This window comes from Chanodichthys erythropterus, chromosome 6 (assembly GCF_024489055.1).
Source record: "Chanodichthys erythropterus isolate Z2021 chromosome 6, ASM2448905v1, whole genome shotgun sequence".
Lineage (NCBI taxonomy): Eukaryota > Metazoa > Chordata > Actinopteri > Cypriniformes > Xenocyprididae > Chanodichthys > Chanodichthys erythropterus.
Genome location: NC_090226.1, coordinates 11262654 through 11284892, shown reverse-complemented (window position 1 = coordinate 11284892; position 22239 = coordinate 11262654). Strand labels below are relative to the sequence as shown.

Here is a 22239-nt window from a genome sequence, read left to right as displayed (position 1 = left end):
AATGCAAAATTCTTATTTTAATATTTCATTTTTTTATTTTTTTATTCTTTAATATACAATTCTGGTTACACTTTATTTGTTGGTGTCCTTGTTACAGCTTAATTATACATTTAAGTACTGATTAATATAAATTAACTACATGTACTTACTATAAGGATTAGGCTTTTGTTTAGGGTTAGTTGTATGTAATTATGCATAATTTACCGTCATTACTATAGTAACTGCATGTAACGTGTAACGAGGATGCTGTAAAATAGTGTTACCAAAAATCTTTATGTGAAAGCTCACGGCATATTGAACAGTGCTTATTTATGAAGTGTTAGCAAGCATGCATTAGATTTGCTATCCCTCCACCATCTGCTGTGACATCATGACCATTCGAACAGTAAATTCAAACCATTCAGGTTTGATTGGTGCTGTTTTTCCTCTTCCATCAGAGTGGAGTCTCTTCTGAGGTGTTAGATGGCCACAGGGCCTATTCTGCATGACGAGAAGTGTTCACTTACATTAGTGTTTAATGACACATCTAAAATTGCAGTGTATGTGAGTGCAGCTTCAATATTTGACCTTTACCCTCTTTATAATAATACAAGCTTCCTTTCCGCCTTTTTGTGATTATATATCCCAGACTAATCATTTTAGATTTTTATAGTATGTTTTCTGCGCTATCTAAGTAATTGAAAATTTGATAGTGTTATATAGCAATAAATTAGCATGGTCCCAAATGTCTGACAATTATGAGGTCTAATATGTCATTGCAGCCTCAATAATTGTTCAACTGGTAGAACATGGCTCTAGCAACACCTGGGTCAGGGGTTCGATTCCCTGGTAAAATGAGAAATGTATGCCGCTGAGTCTCACTTTGGATAAAAGCGTCTGCCAAATCTATGAATGTAAATACGCAGCAGTGTAACTTGTCCAAAGCCAGCAGAAGGAGATCAAACCTGTTTGAGGTTAACCTCGTGAGTCTAGAAAAGTCTAGGGTCCCTTATGGCCAGATTTAAATATTCAAAAGGATATCAGAGAGAGGAAACCTGTAGCCACACGTCTCCTTCACTCTTATGAATATTTATCTGTCTGCAGTTGGTTTTGGAACATAACAGGGTGTTGTAGAGCAGCGTCTGTTTCTGACAGTTCGCGAGCGCCCCATCTGTGGCTTCCTCCTCCAAGAAAGCTTTCTTGGCTTGCGTGGAGGACACGCAGAGGTTCCTGAGAGTCCCATATCAATGAGAAGATCTTAGCATAGAATTACGCTGACTTTTAGCAAATTTTACAGATTGTTTTAAAGGCTCTTTTAGCTCATAAAACACATAATAAACCACTGTTTTGGCAGGTTAATGAGCAAGCAGAATTGACTGGTTAATGTATTTACTTGGGCAAGGAGAGGGTTTATTTGGTGATGGTTGTTTGGACAACAATAAATGGGGTCAGGTTTGTTTTTTTATTGCAGAACACTCTGAGGAATGCATCCAAGAGATTCTTTATCTTTGTGCTCCATGTTGGGGTTATTCAAAGTGCATGCAACTCGCAACAAGATAAACCTAAAGAAATAGAGATGCGACTGGAATACATTAATTTGCTCATGGGTCAACCTGAAGAAGAGTCCCATGTGTGACATTTCAAATCCATATGTGCTGTCACAATGTACAGTAGATTAAATTGGAATACAATGCATCTCCGGTCATTTGTCACCAAGACTAGAGCATACATCCCTTGTTCGGCTCGCCCATGCTGTACAGGAAGCCCAGGAGAGGCATATACCTACCACGTTCAGTCAAAAGAAAGGAATCAGCATGTATCGCACACCTCCAAACCACACAGCCATGACTATTGGATTCATCTGTGTTCATGATGGATGCACAATGTACACATTTTTAATAGTCATTGCTTTGGCTTGCGGGCAAGGAGTAGGATTCAGGCAATTATCATTTTCATCAACTCGATTCTTGGTGATGTTTCTAAACCTGTCAGCTTGATGCAGAGTCTTTTTCATGCCTCTTTACAATGTCAGTTTCCTTGCAGGTATTTTTGGTCTGATGCAGCACTGTCAGTAGGTATTTATCTTCCACACCCTTGCAAATGAGGATTTTGTCTAGTCCTAGAATTTCAGCTTTCTGTTTCTGTTAGTTGCTCTTTAAAAATGTTCACACTTGGGTGTGCTCTCGCTTTCATGTGGCATTGCTTAATCCCTAAACCTTTATTATGGTGGAAAACTAAAATATTTTTTTTTTAATGTGTTGTTGTTGATTATGATTTTTAAAGTCCCCCTGTGGTGAAAATCAATGTCTGTGTGGTGTTTTTAATGTGCTTTAAGACGAACCATATGCAAAATCATAAGTCAACACCATTGCTGAGTATTTTCTCCTTAAAACTGCAGTGAGCCAAAGACAGTCTTAAAAACGTGGTTTGAAATCGTTGGTGTTTCTGACATCACAGACTACCTTGTAACCAATCACGTCAATGTGTGATAGATCATCAACGAGTGGATCACTGAGCTAGTGTGAGTGAGTGGAGGCGGGGCTAATTTGTATATTCATGGACCCACGTATACTAAATGAGGCAAGGGTGTAGAGTTACATTTAAGCTATTTTAAGGCATGAAGGAAAAAAACATTTCAGAATGTCATTTTAATGATCAAAGATTATTGACTACAGGGGGACTATTCGAATAGTAACATCACAAAAGTAATTTCTGTCATACTTTCACATGGCATTGCTTGATGCTAAATCCTCCAGCTTTTATTTTGGCATATAATAGTTTCGGTGTGTAGTTGGCAAAAGTTTTGATAAACTTCTCTGTCCACAAAAATGAATGAAATTATGCAAATGTAAGTAAACATGGAAAATTTAGATTATTATTTTTTTTACTTATAATGTAAAAAACGTAGTCTTTTGCAGTTTAATAATTGCAATTTCAAATTTATTTCAATTCATTGTGCAGGCCTTTTTCTAAATCTAAATCTTCCTGCTCACATTAGAATATTTATGTAACCATACTGTAGAATGATTCATTTATGACACTTGATTTACATTGCAGCAGCTATAATGGTTTTTAAATACGGTGTTCTTTGAAAACCAAAACACATTAGCCCTTAGCATCTCACAAGTTGGCGGCACACCATCTAGCCTCCTTAACGGCAAAAACATATTTCGAAGCATGGAAAGACCACAGTGCTTAAAGGGTTGGCAGGAAGAATAGGATTTTATAATCCAACATGATGTAAGGTCCATCGTCTGTGTTCTGATCTGCTTTGGAATAGTGATCGGTTGGAAAGGCAGTTTGTCTGTCAGCTCTCTCCGTCGTGTTGTCAGACACAGCCAATCATCTGAAGCCGGATCCTAACACAAGCGAAAAGGTTTTGAAGGGAAAGAGTGAGTGCAGCTTGCAATTACCATTTCGTGGTCCCCTTGTGAGGCACATTCAAAGTAAATAATTAAGCTTTTCACTGAAGAAACACCAACCCATTTAAACAAGCTGCTAAAGAGGCGCTGGGATTGATTTGAGGGACTGGCCTTGAGACAAACACAAATTAGAGAGTAGCCAAGGACATCTCATTTGTTGAGAGAGAGAGAGCGAGAGTGTGTGTGTGTGTGTGTGTGTGTGTGTGTGTGTGTGTGTGTGTGTGTGTGTGTGTGTGTGCGTGCGTGCGTGCGTGCGTGTGTGTGGTGGTGGTGGTGATTTTAAAAAAGTGCAGTGTTTTCCTGACTTTCTATTTTGCTATAACTCTTTTTCAACCCTTAGCGGTCTTGAATGATGTGCTAGTCGGCTATGTAAGAATAGAGAATTACCGTAGCCTGTCCCGTGTTGAACCCTGGGAATTCAGAGCTACATCATTGTGTCAAGCAGTCAGGAACGCTCCTTCGACTGTGCGCTAGCATATTTCACAAGGAACCATGCACTGCCAAAATCAACCGCCCGCTTCCTCTTCCTCTGAAACACACTGATACTCTGTGTTGGCTGAGTCCACTTTTATTTCTGCCTACACTTCCACATCCCTCCACACTTCCCTACATCATCATCATCATCTGACCCCTAAATTCAACATTTAGTAGCCCAACCATAATCCCAGAGCATTCATAAATCTCCTTGAGAGAGCGAGACCTCTCGGCAGATGTATCTAAAGTATAGCAGATTCTGTTTTGGTCTTCTCAAGCCCCTAATGTAACGTTTGTGGGGTTTGGGTATCTGCCACCTTCCTGGATTAAATCCTCACTCTCCAAGCACGTTCTGGGTGCCGTATGCTCTGGCATACGGACTCAATTACCATACAAAGTCATTCTGTAATGCGGCGGTTATGTGCACTCCACCTAATTGACCCTCGTTGTGCTGAAAGATTTCTGGACGACTAGGGACACGTCAGAGCTGCGGAGCAGTGCTCACTCATCATTCCAACCGCACGGGCCTCTACCCTTCATCGTGACATATGAACATCATTATCACGTACACATGCCACTTGGATAAAATGGTTTCTTCCGACCCTTCGGTAAATTGCGGCAGGATCCTAGTGTTACATCGATCCTGCATTAATTACCTCTTCTGTAGTTTTTTGTCGTATATGTAAAAGTATTTGCCTGCGCTGAATAGCAGCAACAGCAATGTGGTTATCGCTCACATGCTCTAATTACTCATTTCAATTCTGATGCATTCCCACCCCAACTAGCTTTAATTTTTCAGGTGTGTCTCAGAGAGAACAGCATGAAGTTACATGCCTGTGAGGAACAAATGGCTGCATAGTAAAGATGACTTCTCTAATCTGTGCTGGAGCATGCGCCTGGAGCTAAAGGCCTGTTTCTGTGCCAGGGAGATGTACAGTACTGCTGCTGCTAATGAGGAAACATTTTGATATCAAAGGGTTTGCCAGTCTTACACAGCATTTCTCTTTTTCAAGACAAACTGACAAGGAGACCTATTATTCTTAATCATGGTGCAATGGGCTAATCTTAATCATTAGCTATTGTTTTGTGCCCTAACAGGCACTATAAAAGATGCACTAGGAATCAGTATGGTATTTGTTAATACTATGTCTAGTACTTTCACAGCATTTATTTATTTGGGTTAATATTATTTTAATTAATATTAACCAAATTTAATATTTTAACCATAGTATATCATTTAATTTTTTTTTTATTTTAACAGTGAACAACAGTGTATACACTACCTTTCAAAAATGATTAGTCAGTAAATCTCTTATGCTCACCAAGGCTGCATTTGTTTTATCAAAAAATACAGTAATATTGTGAATATATTATAATTTAACTGTTGTCTATTTATATATATTTAGATATTATGTACTTTATTCCTGTGATGACAAAGCTGAATTTTCAGCATCATTAAGCCAGTCTTTAGTGTCACAAATATGTTAATGTGTTATTGTTGCATTAACTTTGACAGCCCTAACTTTGACTTTGACTTTTTTCTGTCCCTTTTGAAAGACAGGATATAATTTCCCCTGATCATCAACTGTTTTTAAACAATCGACCGATGACTGATAGTGAAAATAATTTCTTTTATTAACCCATACAATTATTGGCCAATACATCGGTGCATACCTAATAGAAATCTTTTATAATATTATAAATGTCCGTCTGTTGTCATTTTTGATCAGTTTAATGTATCCTTGCTGAATAAATGTATTAAATTTCTTTATAACAGTATGTCTATTAATAAACATTAACCAAGATTCATAAATACTGTAAAAACTTTATTTTATTTTAATATTAACACATTGAACCTTGTTCTGAAATGTTACCAGTGGTTCTATATGCTGGTTGTTAGTCACTGATGTGAATTTTGGCCTATTTGGAACCAAACTTGTTTGAAGCACTGCCATGCTCCTATCCAAGGGCGAGGGGAGGTTTATTGGGCATTTGCTGCCAAAACATTTCACTCAGTCTCTCCACATACACCTCTGCAAGTTTTAGAATAATGATACCAGTCTTCTGTCATAACTAGCCCACCAACATAATTGAGTTAGAGTCAGCCAAGTCTGTTTCTCCGGAAACATCCTCCAAGAGAGTATATACAATCAGCCGTAGACATACACAGGTATTAGAGATATAAGGGATTTTATTTTATTTATTATTATTATTTTTTTAGGAAATGGAATTATCATCTGAAGACTTTGCATTTATCATTCCAAGTTGACATTTCTTGATGCAGATTTGGAAACAGGCCTAGATTCAAGGTCACTGAATGTATGTCTATGACTGTGTGAAGTGGCTACAGCCCAGTGCCTGTGCAACAAGAGAGTGTGTGTGGCATTCTGCGGTCTACAGCTCAAACCCTAATCACCTCCCCAAATAAACAGACCCTTCTATTAATGATCCGCGTAGCCATTTTACACGGCAGCGTTCCCCAAATAACTTTCTGTGGCCTTTTTAAAAGTAGCGATTTTAACAGGTGCCACTTTTTCTGGCTCAGGAGCGTAGCTGCTGACCAATCAATTCTCCCAATGGTAATCCCTGGTCTGAAAGGATCCTGTTTCCTATCAATTAACGTGGACTGGTGTTCAGAGCTTTTGTTTACAGCCTTGCAATGAACAGCTGGCCTATCTAACCTTCAGATGAAATGCCATGGCGCCCTAAATCCCAGCGAAAACAAGGCCGGGGTTATCAATACATATTGCCTGATTTGATTAGATTCAGATTCACAAGCTTTCGATTCAGTTCAAAATTGTTTTGACTACAGTTCACTTGGGTAGAATTCTTTTCAGATATTTATTTAACAAATATAATAATCAACACAGTCAAGAAGCAAAATGTAAAATAAGCTTTATATTGCATTTAATTTGTAAAATATTATAAAGTTGTGAACACTTCAGTTATAAATTCATCAGAATGATTCAAATGGTAGCTTTGAATCAAATGGAGATTCAAACTGATTTTTTTGAATGATTGTTTAAAAGGAGTGGTTAAAAGAGTAATTTGTGCATGAATCGGGAGTATATTTGCGCTGTATGTTTCTAGTTCACTTAAAAGAAACAGATCATAAGAGTCATTTGTTCAGTAATCGGATTGCACTGTTTTTGTGTAAATCAGGTATTTTACAGTACACGTTGTTTTATCATCGCATTTAATTCGGACCACAAAGTCAGGTAAAACGTGAGTAATATAAGTGTAAAGCAAGCAAAATGTCTTGAACTATGAGAAGATATTTTACTAAGCTGTCAGAAAGCTCCTCCTACCATTACATATTCACATTGGGGAAATTCAAAAAATCATTCCTGTTTAAAAGCTTAAACTCAAGTGTCCTCCTGGGTCTTAAAATGGCTGAGATATGACTGTGCTGAGCCCTCCAATGACTCAAGCTTATTCATAGGCCCAGGTTGGAATGTGTTGTCACCTCCAGACGTGGTGTGAGCATAAACACATTCAATCCTCACGGTGCCACATCCACTACTCTCTTCAAAAAGTCCATAAGAGAGTGCAGTGGAGCCGACAGACCCCTTTGGTTTACCTCATCACAGAGGATGAAGAGCTGGAAGCAAGACGTAGCAGTGAGGTACGGCCATAACTGCGGGGAGTCGTAAATCTCTAGCTTGGCTTAGCATACGCAGAGGCCTCTGGTTGGGGGGTTATCCATCGCACGGTACAGGACAGGCAGTGCATCACTCTTCCAGACTGCGAAAAGCAGGAGCTTATAAAGCACAGGAGCTTATGAAAGGGAAAGAATGTTTACCTCACCGCTAGTCAATGCACTCACAGCGCTTTATAAACGACCACATGCCCACAAGTACTCGGCATGAGGTTAGAAAATTCACTTTGCCACTTTTTCAATTCCATTGTTTATTATGACCTATAATTGCATTTTGATTTCACCTCTGTGTACCAACTGAAAACAGATCTTCATTTTAGGCTGCTATGAATGGACATCCAGAGTAAGTTCCATGAGTCTGAGAATAAATTTTAGGATTAGTGATAATCAAATGTAATTCAGCTTAAATTTGTTTGCCATAGAGATGGAATATGTCCTTTTAAAATAAATTGGACCCACGTGTAGTTTTTTCATTGAATGCTTTGGTTTTTCCTGGAATATAATTCAGAGGGAATCTGAGGTATAGAGACATGCCCGAAATGCTGCATTCCTCTGCACAGCCCCAAACAGTACGCTTACTGTTTTCCTTCAAAATCGCTGTCGTTTTCAAGGCCCCATCTTAATTGCAACCAGCATTCGAAAGCGCATTTAAAATGATCAAATAGCCTAATGCAAGATTAATGAAATTTCTGTAAATGAATAAGTATTTCCAATAGCTAAGACTGGTAATTATGGTGGCCTCAAGCTGAGGCTCTGAAAGACGTTTTGTACTCTGATGCTTGTAAAAGGAAGTCAAAACAGCTGCATTCGACTGTGATGAAACCCAAACTTCCTCTGTTTCTATCAAGCTCCTTTATCTAATTCCCTCCAAAAGTCTAACAACTTAGTCTTACTCTAATTACTAGAGGAAATTAATTAAGCCATCAATGCGATAACATGGAATATTCACATGGGATGACTGACGGCCAATCTGAACTGAGAACTATCATCCTTGTGCCTCTGAGGACCCCAGACGGCAAAATGTGTTCTCTTTGACCCCAATTACTTGAGATGTTCTTTAACACCAACTAATCAGTAGAAGTAGAGTAACTGGCCTCCAGTAACTGGAATTTTTTTTTCCTCCAACCTCAACACAGAATGAGTGGGTGAAAGGCTGGCTAATTGTATTACTTGAAGGTCTGAACCGACGTTGAACAGCTGGAGTAATTGTTATTAGATTGATCTCTACTGAACCAAACGTCATCTTTCATCTGATTATAGTTCTTCCCCTTTCAGTGGCACTCAAATCTGCAGTTTCTTTACTATGAAGTCATGCATAAAATGCTTGTCCCTGTATTTTTACAAACTGTAGAATATAAATGTTTTATCAAGTGGAGAAGAATGTATGCATGCATTTTTGATGCAAATGTACATAGAGGGGCTATTTATGGAGCTTTTTGAGTGATAACTGATTTAAAAGCCATTATATCCATGCTAAATATTGATAAGAGGCAGCGCTTCACCTGTTCAGTGATTTATTTATTTATTTTTTTGTTTGCTGTCACCATTATTAGATTTATATTTTAAAATGTGTGGATTTAGCATCAACAGCAAGCACAGTTTACAAATATTAATCCCTCCAAATATTAGCAGGCAGCGTATATTTTAGTCACAATAGTTGAAAAACTGTATTTTAAATTAGCTATCATATTATCATGCAGTAGGAGAAAACCAAATTAAAATTCACTTGCTTTGTTTGGTATGAAAATAGTATTTGCAAGTGGTTTCAAATCCTGTACACCCATAAATGGTGACCCAAACTGTGTATTGTGATATGAGAAGTCAATCTGAACACAAATTTAGTTTCTCCCATGGGTAGATATGGCTTGAACGATGCAATATGCATATTTTTGGATATTCATGCACATTTGCCAGCAGAGGCATAGAAAAGTCTGTAAGAGATTAGCCTTTCCCAGTATCAATATGCTGCCATGCCATTATTGAAAGTGTCTCTAGTGGTTATCTCATCGTTGTCCAACTGCTAACCTACATCCTGTACCCCCATGTAACCTTTGCAGTGGTGGAGCCTGATAGTGGGCTGTTTTCTGTAAAATGTCTTGGCTGAATCGCACAGTGGGGAAGCTGAACCCACTATTTCCTGTTCCCTTCTTGATTTTACAGCATTTTTAATCTTTACTACTGGAGACGGCTGTAATATCCAAACAGATTTAAGGCTGATTCGTGTCAAACGTGTTGATAGTATATTATGGAGCAGTTGGTTAAGTGGTATCACAAGCATCTATAAATGTCTGGATAAAGAATGATGTTAATGCACGAAAATATATGAAATATTCATAGCTTATTATACTTCCCCAGCATTTCCTTTGGCAAAGACTGGGGATAAAATAAAAAGCGATAAAGCTCTATGTTTGGTGTTAACCTCAGAGTCTGTTTCTTTCTCGGTTTATTTGTAATATAGGAAACTCTCAGAATTATTGGGACAACATAAGCAAATTCCCTCACTCTGTTTGTTGAAGATAAATGATAGATTGCTAAATGCTTTGGCTGATATCTGTATATGAACTCACAGACTTTGAACATTGTACAAAGCATGACCTGGATGTATAACCTTTTTATGTTTCCTCCTACTTCCACAGAAATGTTGATGGATTCCACCACAGCGACCGCAGAGCTTGGCTGGACGGTATATCCAGTGTCGGGAACAAGTGACAGCAGTGTAAGTTCTCTTAATATGTCTTTATATTAACAGATGTCTAGTTCTAATTCAGTCTTTTTATTGCACACAGTTTACTGAGGTTACATGAAATTATCAATTTATCCTACTTCTCTGCTGATTGTGACAGAAACTGGATGTGAATCTTTACCATATAGTGCCACAAAGACTAGGTTTTATCCATCTAAGCTCATGCCTGCTCAGCACCCACTGGTCGGGGAGTAATTAATCGTTTCCTCCGCCACACCAGGATCTATGTTCTTCCGAACAGATCAGGAGAAGAAAAATATATTCCTGAGTAATTTGCTGGTGAATTTCTAAAAAAACCACTCCCTATTTTATTAATTTATTTATGCTTCTGTGTCTGTTTGGGGGGATGGTTTAAATTATACCATTCCTTGTGTCTGGAAGCAGTAAAATAAAAATGGAAGACTGAGAGAGACAGAGAGACTAAAAATTGGAGGAAGAAAAGAGGATAGAAGGCTGACAATGTGGCCGAGCAACTTCAAAGTTCTTTAGATATAATTTTACACACCATCTTCTCTTCAAACCTAAGGGCACGCAGCTTTTTTGCCTGTACTGATTAGAGCAATCAATATAAAAGAACAAAAATGTCCGGTGTCTCCGGGTCTGAGGCTCTGGATTCAATCTGCACCAAATAAGATTCACCTCTCGTTTTTCTTTATAACAAAAGAAACAGAATTACACATGCTTTGCGTCATCACATCTTTTTCATCCTTACAATTCTGAAGGTTATCAAAACTATTTCAATACCACAACTAATAGCTACACAGACAGACAGAGTGTCTTGATATAAAGTGTGAAATCAAATATTGCATGGTTCAGATGCAAAACTTTTTTGCTGTTTTGACACATTCAGAAATGTAGAGATCCAAAATGGCCCAGCGTCTTAGAGGAAATGGATTCTACAGCAAGGAATGCTGGTGATTGTTCCAACTTTCCCTCAGATTCACTTTCGGTTATTCTGCTGTCTTACACCACATATTTTCAAAGAGCATATACATTTTCTTAAAAGAAACAAGATATAAAGAATATTCTCTTACAAGACATAGCGCACTTTAACTAAAGTCAGGGCATGGCGGTTCCCCGCAGCAGCACTAAACAGGTGGGATTCTGTAAACCTTATAGAGAGAAAGGCTTTAAGTTATTGTCTTACACCCCTGCAGAGCCTTGTGGGCTTAACTAAAGTATCAGTGTCAGTCAAAATATAGAGCACTCCATCAACAGTTGGCTTTCATGCCACTGAATAGCTTTGCTAAACAAACCCCCATTGCCGAACTGTCAAGGAGAAAAAATCCAGATGTGGTTTGTTCATTCACTCATTCATTCTTTCATTCATTCATTCACATTTGTGTCCTGAATTTATTCTAAACCCTTTGATGTTTTATGCAGGTGAAATATACTGTATAGAATGGTGTAATTATGGAAGTTAACACCTACATTAAAGAAAGATTTATGGTAACCCTTTATCACAGCCAGGTGTGAGGAGCACATACTTCATGTGCTTTCTGTTATTATTTTTGACTGTACTTATTACTCTAAATGTCTGCATAGTGACTTGTTTGGACCTGCACATCAGCTTTTCAAACTCATGTTACAATTGCACATGTCTTTTTTTAATAATTTAAAGACTTATTGAAATCAGAGTAGGAATTTGCTGGCTTTTAATTTGGTCTGTTAGTTTTTTGGCCATCTATATAACTGTAAAGTGGCTTGCAAACTTTGATTTGAGCAGCTACACAGAATCAGACACTTATACGATAACACTGTTTTCACTCTAAAATCAAACACAAAGTAAGTGGTAGAGAAAATGTCGAGTTGGAGAGCATTTTCAGTAAGCAGCACCATGTGAACCTCTTGATTTATTCTGATAACCTCAAAATTTAAATCAGTGAGTATTTTCAGCTTTTTCTAGGGCACTTTATAAATGGTTGTTTTATCACGTAAAAAGACAATTTTCACTCATGTGGCATTGGGAGCATTTTATGTAAAGTAAACATTTTTATTTAGGATGACTTATTTTTAATTTATAACAGCTATGTTGTGTGCAGTCTGTGCACATCCTCATGAGGCTGTAAATTAAGTCATTACCGGCTTAGTTAGAGAACAGCGTTGCAGGAGACATTACAAATGTGTGTAAATGCCACCATGTTCAAACCCAGTTTTGGTCATGCATCTAGACTCATTGCTTACTGATGCAGAACATGAAAATAAGCTAGTACATTTGTGTAACTAATCAGTGTGATAGTGTGGCCCTCACTTGACTGCCTCAAGGTCCAGATCTAACACTGTCATTAATCATCTGTGACTTTATTTGCATGCTCATGAACTGCTTCTGTCTGTTTTGTGAGAAATAATGAACAATGAAATTAAATTTGATGCTGTAAAGTGGGACATGCTCACAAATGCCCTCTGTTAAACAGATATTTCACCCAAAAATGGAAATCTATTTTCCCTTATGTAATTTCAAACCTATATGACTTTAGATATAGATATTTTGAAAAATGCCAAGTTTTTTTTCTTCTTCTTCTCCATACAGTGAAAGTCAATGGGGTCCAAAACAACACTTGAGACATTTTTCAAAATATTCTCATTTTTAAGCTTAAAAATGTGGTTTCTCTTTGTTTGGAACGATGTAGTTTCAGTATTTCTGAGCGGCATGTCATGAGCTAGATGAAGACATCAGGAAGCAAATGTTTCAACCAACACAAACCTATCAGAACCGCCTTAAATTATATGTCCTGAAATCAGTACCAATGTGGATTGGTCTATAAAACTATTGTATTATTTTTGGGTCCCGACATCAGGGAATCAAATCTCTGTGTGATCACATGTCAAGGATTGAAACAAGCCGCCTTTCAGCAGCATAACTCTTTTGTCATGTTCTTGATTCCTATGAGTTATGTAAACATTATCCACATGGATATAGATAGACACAAGGGTTAAAGAAGCAATAGGAAGCTTGTTTGTCTTACTTCAGATGTTGTGTATTACCAGTGGATGGAGGTAATTGAAGCTGACTGCCAAAGACGGCTCAGTTTGTAGGTCACCTCTCATTTTTTTTCAATCACTTTCTGTCCCTCTGTCAATCTTCCTAATGGTGGGGAGCTCAGTATCTCGCTTAGGGTTGTAATCCCACTGCACTTTAGCTGAAATATCCGGATGTCATTTGTCCCATATGTCCCCTCAGGACAAATGTCTCAATGTGACTATCTGTCAGATTTCCCACAACTGCAAATTGGGAAAGTTTCCCTCAGGAGCTGGCATACATGCTCCCTTTCGCCCCTCTGCGGGAATTATTTATTTATGCAGATTTACGATGTATTTATTTGAGTCCAAAGAACGCTTTGCAATGAGATGTGGAGTCAGCATATTTCACAGAAGGACTCATCAGCACTGCTCGACTGGTTACAAATGCTTGAATACAAATGACAGCCCTGGGAGAGCTTTAATTGCTGGCTTCATGTAAACTTCATAAGGTTCTGACAGTTTATTTGTAGAAGATGCAGAAGTCCAAATAAAAGTTCAGAGCCGTGTCATAGTGGAACAATTAATATAACACAAAAGCTTGATCGTGGCCAACTTCTGCGTCCCCTGGAGCGAGCCTTTTTCATAATTCAGCACAAGCGTGCGGCTCCGCTCTAGCCGGGAGAGCCTCTGTCTGGGAGACTTATAGATCACAGCTCGGTTGTGAACTTTCCTTCGTCGTGGGTGGCAGGGGAGTTATCATTTCTAAACTTCTGTCCACAAGAACAGTGTGCCATTTATCACAGAGCTCCTTTTCCCAGTGCAAGTTACAAGTTTAATTCAGTTCAATTGTGACTTCCAGTTTTTTTTAGCATGATTTATTGCAATTAGATACTTTGCTATTCTGAAGACACTGTTTACATAAGATTAGTCATATAGCTAAAACATTCTGTTTGCCAAAGTGTTTTCATTTGGCAAAGACACATTCTTGCATTTAAAAACAGCAAGATTGAACTGTTTTTAACTTAATAAGTACTCATGCTGTTGGTTCTTACCAGGATGTTGTGATGTTGTTTGATAATGTGTTGTGAAAGTTTTTTTTTAGCACAAATGATACAGGATATTGTGTGTCATTATTTAGCAGGGTTGTGCACTAATTAAATTGATAATACACTTTAAATTAAAATTGAATTCCTGAATGTGAATTGAGATGAGGATAAATAATTGCAATTGAAATTTGAATGTAATGAAGTAGAATTAAAATTAATTTGTATAACTGTAATTTTTAACTTGAAAAGCAAAGTTTGTGAATACTAAATTTTAAGGTTGTATGATAGATATCTTTCATCCAGGGATTGTTCAAATACTTAAGCTTAACAATGAGATATAGTGATTCTTGGCTTAATTTAACATAGCCTGCAATATCTAGTTGAACTAAATAGGACAGTAGATTAAGAGAAGAACACAGACTACAGAGTATGTCTTGTCATGATTGAAAGACTGCAGATCAGGACCATGTGAGACCCATAAATCCCAGGTTGTGTTCTCATCCAATGGACCAAAGCTCTGGGTTTTGCACTAGCAGTCTCTCTAATGATCCTTCTTATATTTGCTTGTGACCCTCAAAGCATAGCTTGAGCCCTTAGACCTAATGGCAGCATAATTTTACATTTGGGTGCCAGTAAATAGGAAGACGAGCCAGTAGTACACCACTGCTGAAAAGCCCCCCTATGTAAGGCTCTGGCATAGGCTTCAAAAGAGCCTCCAGCCTCTTCTTGTGGGTCTTAACACACTTTTTGATAAAGGCCCTGACACACTTGTGAGAGCGGTACATTACCCAGGAGGAAGTTTCAGTAAGCATGACTATCTGTTAAGTCCATAACTACTTTTAAATTGTCCAGTTTATATTTCAACTTTCATAAACGCTGAAGTCTGTTTTTAAGACTATTTAATAAAATAATTAGTCATTAAAATATGTTTCAGCATACACAATATAAATACAAAAAAACTGATTTTTCATAATTATTTAATTATTTTTTAAATAATTAAATTAAATAATTAGTATTTATTTTAACTCATTAAAATATATAATTTATTATTAAATTGTTAAAATATATAAAATATTCAGTTGCATTTATTTTTTAACAATAAAGGTTAAAAAGACAGTGCTTATATACTTTTCTGGCCTGCCATATTACAAAATATTGTCTCCTCATTTAATGCTGAATCCCTTTTAAAACAGATGGTCACCCTTTAGCCACACTCCCACTGAAAGTCCAGGAGAAAACCTATGGAAATCAAGATGTTTCTTCTAATTTCACACTCGGTGCTTGATCGCTTGGCTCTTATTATATCTCATTTGGTTCTCCTCTGCCTCTGATGAAAGAATGGCAGGGAAGCCGAGACAGCACAAAGGGAGGCTTTCAATTTAAAGGCCGTTTGTTTGGAACATCATGTGATATGCGCTTACTCAGTCTCTCATTAGCAACATTGCTTTTATATCAGTTCTTTCTAATTTGATTAGTCAGAGTGACATACTACAAACAAGAGGATGCTACACCCTGTCTTCTCTTGTTTAACTACCTTTCATTCTCACCCCTCTTTCTGGTTCATGGAAGAATGTGTCATCCTTAAGAAAGGCGGCAAGGTCAATGGCTGCCAGTGACCCAAGACACATCTGGCTGCTTGAAAGGACTGAGATGAAGTGATGGAAAACTTAATTTTACACACAGACAGACACACACACAAGTGCAAGTGTTAATGACCACAATCCTATCCAGAATCATTTCAGTTCATCTCTGCCGAATAACAGGGACATGGGAATAAAGAACAAAAGCTGCAAGGAAAGAAAGCTGTTTTAATTAGTCCAAGATCATTTGATAGAATGGAGGTCTTGGACAAGCTTGACTTTCTCCCCCAGTCTGTCAAAACTCTGTCAAAATCCTTGTTAAGCAGCAACTAATTTGGGAAATTATGTCAGCTGTTAAGTGAAGAGTAAGACACTCAAGGGGAGGGTGATTTGGGGAGGGTTTGGGTGATCGCTTGCTGGGCTTTGAGGCTGTGGTGCGAAAAATGTTTTTTAAGGTGAAGAAAAGGGCTTTCCCTGTTGGACGAGGTCAAGACTTCTGTGCCTGGTATTTGAGTTGTTTAGTGCTGAAAGCCTGTGGCTTGATTGCAGGCAAGTTGGCTGAAAACCACAATGGAGTCATCTGGAGTCACTTTAGGCCGAGCAGTGAAGTCCCTGGTGCGTGTACCCTTCATGCTTTAGTGTGCGCAATATATACTTGTAAATTTTACAAGAAGTCTCTTTCACTCTATCAAATGCCTTCCGTATAATTTGATTATCTTAGGTTTGTAATGTTTAACAGAATTTTTTTGTTGTTGTTGTTTATGTAAGTGTTACAATAATGGTCAGTAGGTCATCTAAAGGCAAATGTTCTGCATTTTTTTTTTTCAGTTTCTGTTCATTTCATTTCTCTTTTCTTTTCTTTTTTTCTTTCTTGTCTCATCTCTAATTAAAGGGATAAGTCACCCAAAAATGTAAATTCTGACTTGCATGTCACCTGTATGACTTTTTCTTTTTTGTAAAATAAGATATTTTGAGATTTTTTTGGGGAATTTTTGGATAAACTATCCCTTTAATAAATTTTTTATTTTAGTTTTACTGTTGAGTCAGCCTGTTTGTTTAATTTCGCTAAATTATGCTCAGTTGTTTTCTCGTTGCGAGGGAAAGAATTTAATAATGCTAATGCTGGCTGCCTGAAGCTGCCTGAAGGCAGAAAAGAGGCAGCAGAGCAAAAAATAAAAGACTGTGTAAACATCAAAGTGTATCACCTTTTCTTTGTCTCCGTCTGAGCTATATTAATAGTACTTTTTTTTTTTATACAGTGCAAAAAATCAAGAGCGAGTGAGAGAGACAAAAATAAATAGAGACCAGAATCATTTGGCACTGCCATGTGGGGGTCTGCAGAAAACCCAAGCCAGTGCCAGCCCTCTCTAAGCATAGTGCCAGGGTCTGTTGGCAGTCTAGCAGGAGAATTTTGCTCTCTTTCCCACCTCATTCCTCCTGTGCTCTGTAATCTGGCCTGTGCATATGGGGAAAGCTGCTGAAAATGGTTCAGGTGCTCATAAAGCACTCCAGAGATCTGATGCAGAGATACAAATGTGTCTATAACATGATAGTTTCTGCTGTCAGGTCATTAAAATCTAGCTAGGAAGGGATTGACTGTTACATTTTTGACTGACTGGCTTTTTTTGTCACATGAGCACATATTTGATCATTCATACAAATAAATTAATACAGCTAACCATTAAAGGTAACCATGATAGTAAATGAAGCACTTTTCCCATTCCCTTCCCATTGAGGGAGGTAAAAAAAGAGGTAGATGTCTAGAGGTTAAAAAAAAAAGAGGTTAAACAAATCAGTTAACCTTTGCTTTCTCATTTTCTTTGTAGTGGGAAGAAGTAAGTGGCTACGATGAGAATATGAACACCATTCGTACCTATCAAGTGTGTAATGTCTTCGTCGCCAACCAAAATAACTGGGTGCGCACTAACTACATCCGACGAAGAGGTGCTCAACGCATTCATGTGGAGATGAAGTTCTCAGTTCGAGACTGCAGCAGCATCCCAAATGTTCCTGGTTCCTGCAAGGAAACTTTCAACCTCTACTACTATGAATCAGACGGTGACACAGCCACCAAAGTCTTTCCCCCATGGATGGAAAACCCTTGGATCAAGGTGGATACCATTGCGGCAGACGAGAGCTTCTCGCAAGTAGACCTGGGCGGACATGTGATGAAGATTAATACAGAGGTTCGCAGTTTCGGCCCTGTCTCCCGTAACGGTTTCTACCTAGCCTTCCAGGACTACGGCGGGTGCATGTCGCTAATCACTGTGCGAGTGTTCTATCGGAAGTGCCCTCGCACCATCCGTAATGGAGCGATATTTCAGGAGACGCTTTCGGGAGCAGAGAGCACCTCACTGGTGGCAGCGAGGGGAGTGTGCGTCCCTAATGCTGAGGAGGTCGACGTTCCCATTAAACTGTACTGTAATGGGGATGGAGAGTGGATGGTCCCTATTGGCCGCTGTATGTGTAAAGCAGGGCACGAGGCTGTGGAGAATGGAACTGTTTGCAGAGGTAAGCGAGCTCTTCTGCTAATGTGTAGTGGTCTTGTCATGTTGCACAAAACTCTTTTAATTTTTAGGTCACAGCTGCTACTGACCCTAAAAAGCAGAAAAGTCTTTGTTTCCTTGTCTATGTCTTTTGGTTATCTGTCGTCTTTTCAGGGCACTATCCTTGTTGTTTCATATTCTGCAAAAAAACTAAAAAACCTTCCTTAAAATATTTACAATTTTCTTAAAACAAAATTGCAGTATATTTTAAGGCCTGTTCTCAGAGAATATATTTTGGCAACACCCCACTTAGGGCCCTACAAAATCCGTTTTATTTTTTCCCAAATTCCGTTTTTTTCCGTTTTAATTTTTATGGATTCCGTTTTTTTTCCGTTTTATTTATGTTTTGACTCCATTTTAATGGTTAAATTAAATTTTAGTAATCAAAAAGCATGTCTAATTTATTGAAATAATGAATCTTGTCCAATTTACCAACAATTTAATAAGAGTTTAACAAAAAAAAAAAAAAAACACATTTTAGGGTCCTACGTTTTATTCTTTACCCTCAAATTTTATTTTTACCAAATTCTGTTTTCTGGATTCCATTTTAATGGTTTAATTCCATTTTAATAATCAAAAAGCATGTCTAATTAATTGAATTCTTAAAAACAACAATATTAATTAATTAAAAAATATGTATTTTTATGTTGTTTTTTTTCTTCAGAAGTTCTGTTGTGTATTTAAATTTTTCTGGCAATCAAAAAACGCATACCATTTAATTTATCTTTTAATCATGAAATTAACTTTTTTTAGTCAAACAATGTGCTGCACAACAGAGCTTTACTGTTAAAATTAAAACATGGAAAAAACACTGAGATTTTGTTTAAAATATATTTTAATAATTTATTATTAAATTAATTTATCTAAATTCTACTGTACAACAGTAATATGTTTCTGTCAAGTTAAATCTAACTTTTATTTTGACGGTTTGCCTAGAACTTTGAGTTTCTCTGTGTTTATGAAGGTAGTTTTCACAAAAGAAGTGGTTAAATGCTGATGAAGTGACTTTCAGAGCAGCTCTGGAGATGAATTTGTGCGTTCATATAGTGAGGCGACAGAGGACGAAAACACCGCGAGCGTCGCACGTGCTTCAGCGTGCGCCCCCGCGCGAGTGTGTGTAGGGCGGTGTGAGGTAAATTAAACTGCGCTTCCACATCATTCATTTCAGAGGCACACAGACATGCAGGATTCATTTTTAAATAGTCTTTTTGCGGTTTAATATTCAGTCACTAGTCTATATCGTGATTTAATTTACGTGTACTGACCTGCTTTTAATTCATTCATCAAAAATTTGGCAAATTCTGTGACATTCCACGTTATATAGTAAATTCCGTTTTTATGACTGGATTCCGCGATTCCGTCCGCGATTCCGTGATCGCGTAAATTATAGGGCCCTACCCACTGGTAACATAACTGTAACAAAATATTGGCTTTATGCTATAGAAAATGGTATAAGAAAAGAATGAATTGAAAATTATTATAATATTATAATTATAAATAATTTATTAAAATATTTACAATTATTAGAATATTAGAATTTAATATATTCTTAAATCTTAAGGTCCGTTCACACCAAGGACAATAACTGTAATGATAAAGATATTGTTTTAAAAATCTTTCTAAATGTAAAAGAATAACACACCACAACACTATTTTTGGAATCGCTTTCACAATTTTTTTCCAGTTTTTTTTCCAAAACATTGACAGCCAATCAGAATTCATCCTGTTTTAAATAGCTTGAGCATTTAAAGAGGCAGACAACATAACAACAGAGCTTGCTTGTAATAAACAAAATGATATTGTGTGTTGTTGTGGATGCTAATATAGTAATCGTTATAGTTATTTTTCTTGGTGAGAATGGGCCTTTTATCCTGCACTTTTTTGCTTGTAAATTAATCATATTTTAAGGATTTTTAGATGTTTGTATTGTAAAATGCTAATTTTGTATTCTGTAATGACCTACAAGCTACAGCATGTATTTTCTACCAAGCTGATGCTCTAGAAATGGCCTGCTGTTGATGTTGTTTCACTGTGATATCCTAGGCAAGTCAAACATGTTGATGTGGGTAGTATGGCTGTTTTTTTTCTTTCACAGTATCCCTGTGCAACATCAATGTAAGCTGGCCCTTTCACTCACAGCATGTGAGCGTATTGATCGTTTCTTATCCAAACCACAGTGCTCCTCTCCTTCAGCTTGCCTCACCTGTAATTCAACTCGCTCTACAGCGGGAGCTCTCGTTTCACCCAACGGCGGGTCCTGTTCCCACGGCAACGACAGCCTTCAGACAGGCTCCGTGCTGACACAGACGACACAATAAAACGCCCACCTGTGTTTCAGACCCCCCCCCTCCGCACCCACTTGCTCAGACAGACGCACACACACTCCCTCAGCCTCTTCGTAAGCCTGGCTGTAATTACCACTCCGGCTCCCCGTCTAGTCCAGGAAGAGCTGTGATAATAGCCGCTCATTGCAGGCACTAGCAGGGCGGCGTTCTGCCGATATGCATTCAATGACAGTTAATGAGTACGGTCACAATCCTTCCACAGGAGCACCTGCCGATAAATCGTCGAGCAGTCTACTCTAAATTGAAGAGCTGTCATAATTATACACATTTGCTTGTTTTTGACCTTCATGTAATTTACTGCATGCTATGGATTTTAATATTTCAAGAGTCTGCTTGGACTTGAGGTATCTCTGTAAACAGCTGGGTTTAAAAACAATATAATTGTGAGAGACTAATGGAGAGGCTCATAGTCAAATCAAACAAGCTATAAAAAGGTACTTGTTAAAGCCTTTCACGTCACACTGTCAGTGTTTTGCTGAAAGACTGTTACTCCTAACAGAGAGAATAATGATCCTAATCACTGAGCATTTAGCTCATATTCATAAAGCATTAGTGAATATTAATGCATTGAGGAATATTTCATAATATTTTACGACAGCAGGGCCTGATTGCAAATCTGGGTGAGAGAGTGCTAATGTAATATAATTTCTCTAATCTTATATCTCAGCTAATCCCATGAGCTAAATAATGTTAACGAGGCCCTAGAACTGACCTTGGATCAGCACTCTTAAGGCTAGAGAAAACTATGTGTTTGACGACTAACACTGTCTAGATGTGTTTTGAGGGTGTGGAAATGGCTGGATAGGTTTGAAATTAAGTAGGAATAGAGCAGATTATTTTCTGAAAACGCAACTACCTTAACTTTAGGATGGGTGGATAATTATTTTTTGGGTGAAAATTTATTTTTTATTATCTTATATATTATACATTAGGGATGTACAGTAGCGGTACACAGAAGTCATGGTTTGGTATGTACCTCGGTTTTGGGGTCACGGTTCGGTATGATTTTGGTACAGTAGAAAAATTGGTCACACTTTAGTTTAGGGTCACTATTATTCTCACTATTAACCTGTTAGCATTCCATACCTTTCATAAGAGACCAAAACCACGCATATACTCCAAATTGTTTAAGAACAGCATACAATTTACTTTGGTTATGCCTTATTTAGGCATTTTAGGCAAATTTTACAGGAATGCTAAGCAGTTAACTAACTATTAACTTTGACTTTTGTCTCAATAAAACCCTAATTACTGCTTATTAATAGTTAGTAACATAGATAGATGAATAGACAGACTGATTGATTGATTGATTTGACTGACTTGATTGATTCTTGCAATTCTTAATTTTGCCCTAATCCTAGTCATAATGTTGAATTGTTAAGAGACTCAACGCTTTATTTATAAGAATTTTTCTTTTTAAGTAGACAATATAAAATCATTAAGATGGAATACGGTTATTGACGGTGGTTGTCTATATTATACATA

General features: G+C 37.6%; 1 protein-coding gene across 1 annotated transcript in view; it reads left to right on the top strand.

Moving 5' to 3' along the window:
- Window positions 1–22239, top strand: part of ephb2b (eph receptor B2b) — a 160809-nt gene that overhangs the window by 55193 nt on the left and 83377 nt on the right. The window contains exons 2-3 of the mRNA XM_067388025.1: window positions 10170–10249; window positions 17690–18374. Coding sequence (XP_067244126.1) covers window positions 10170–10249; window positions 17690–18374 — 765 coding nt within the window. The remainder of the gene's footprint in view (window positions 1–10169; window positions 10250–17689; window positions 18375–22239) is intronic.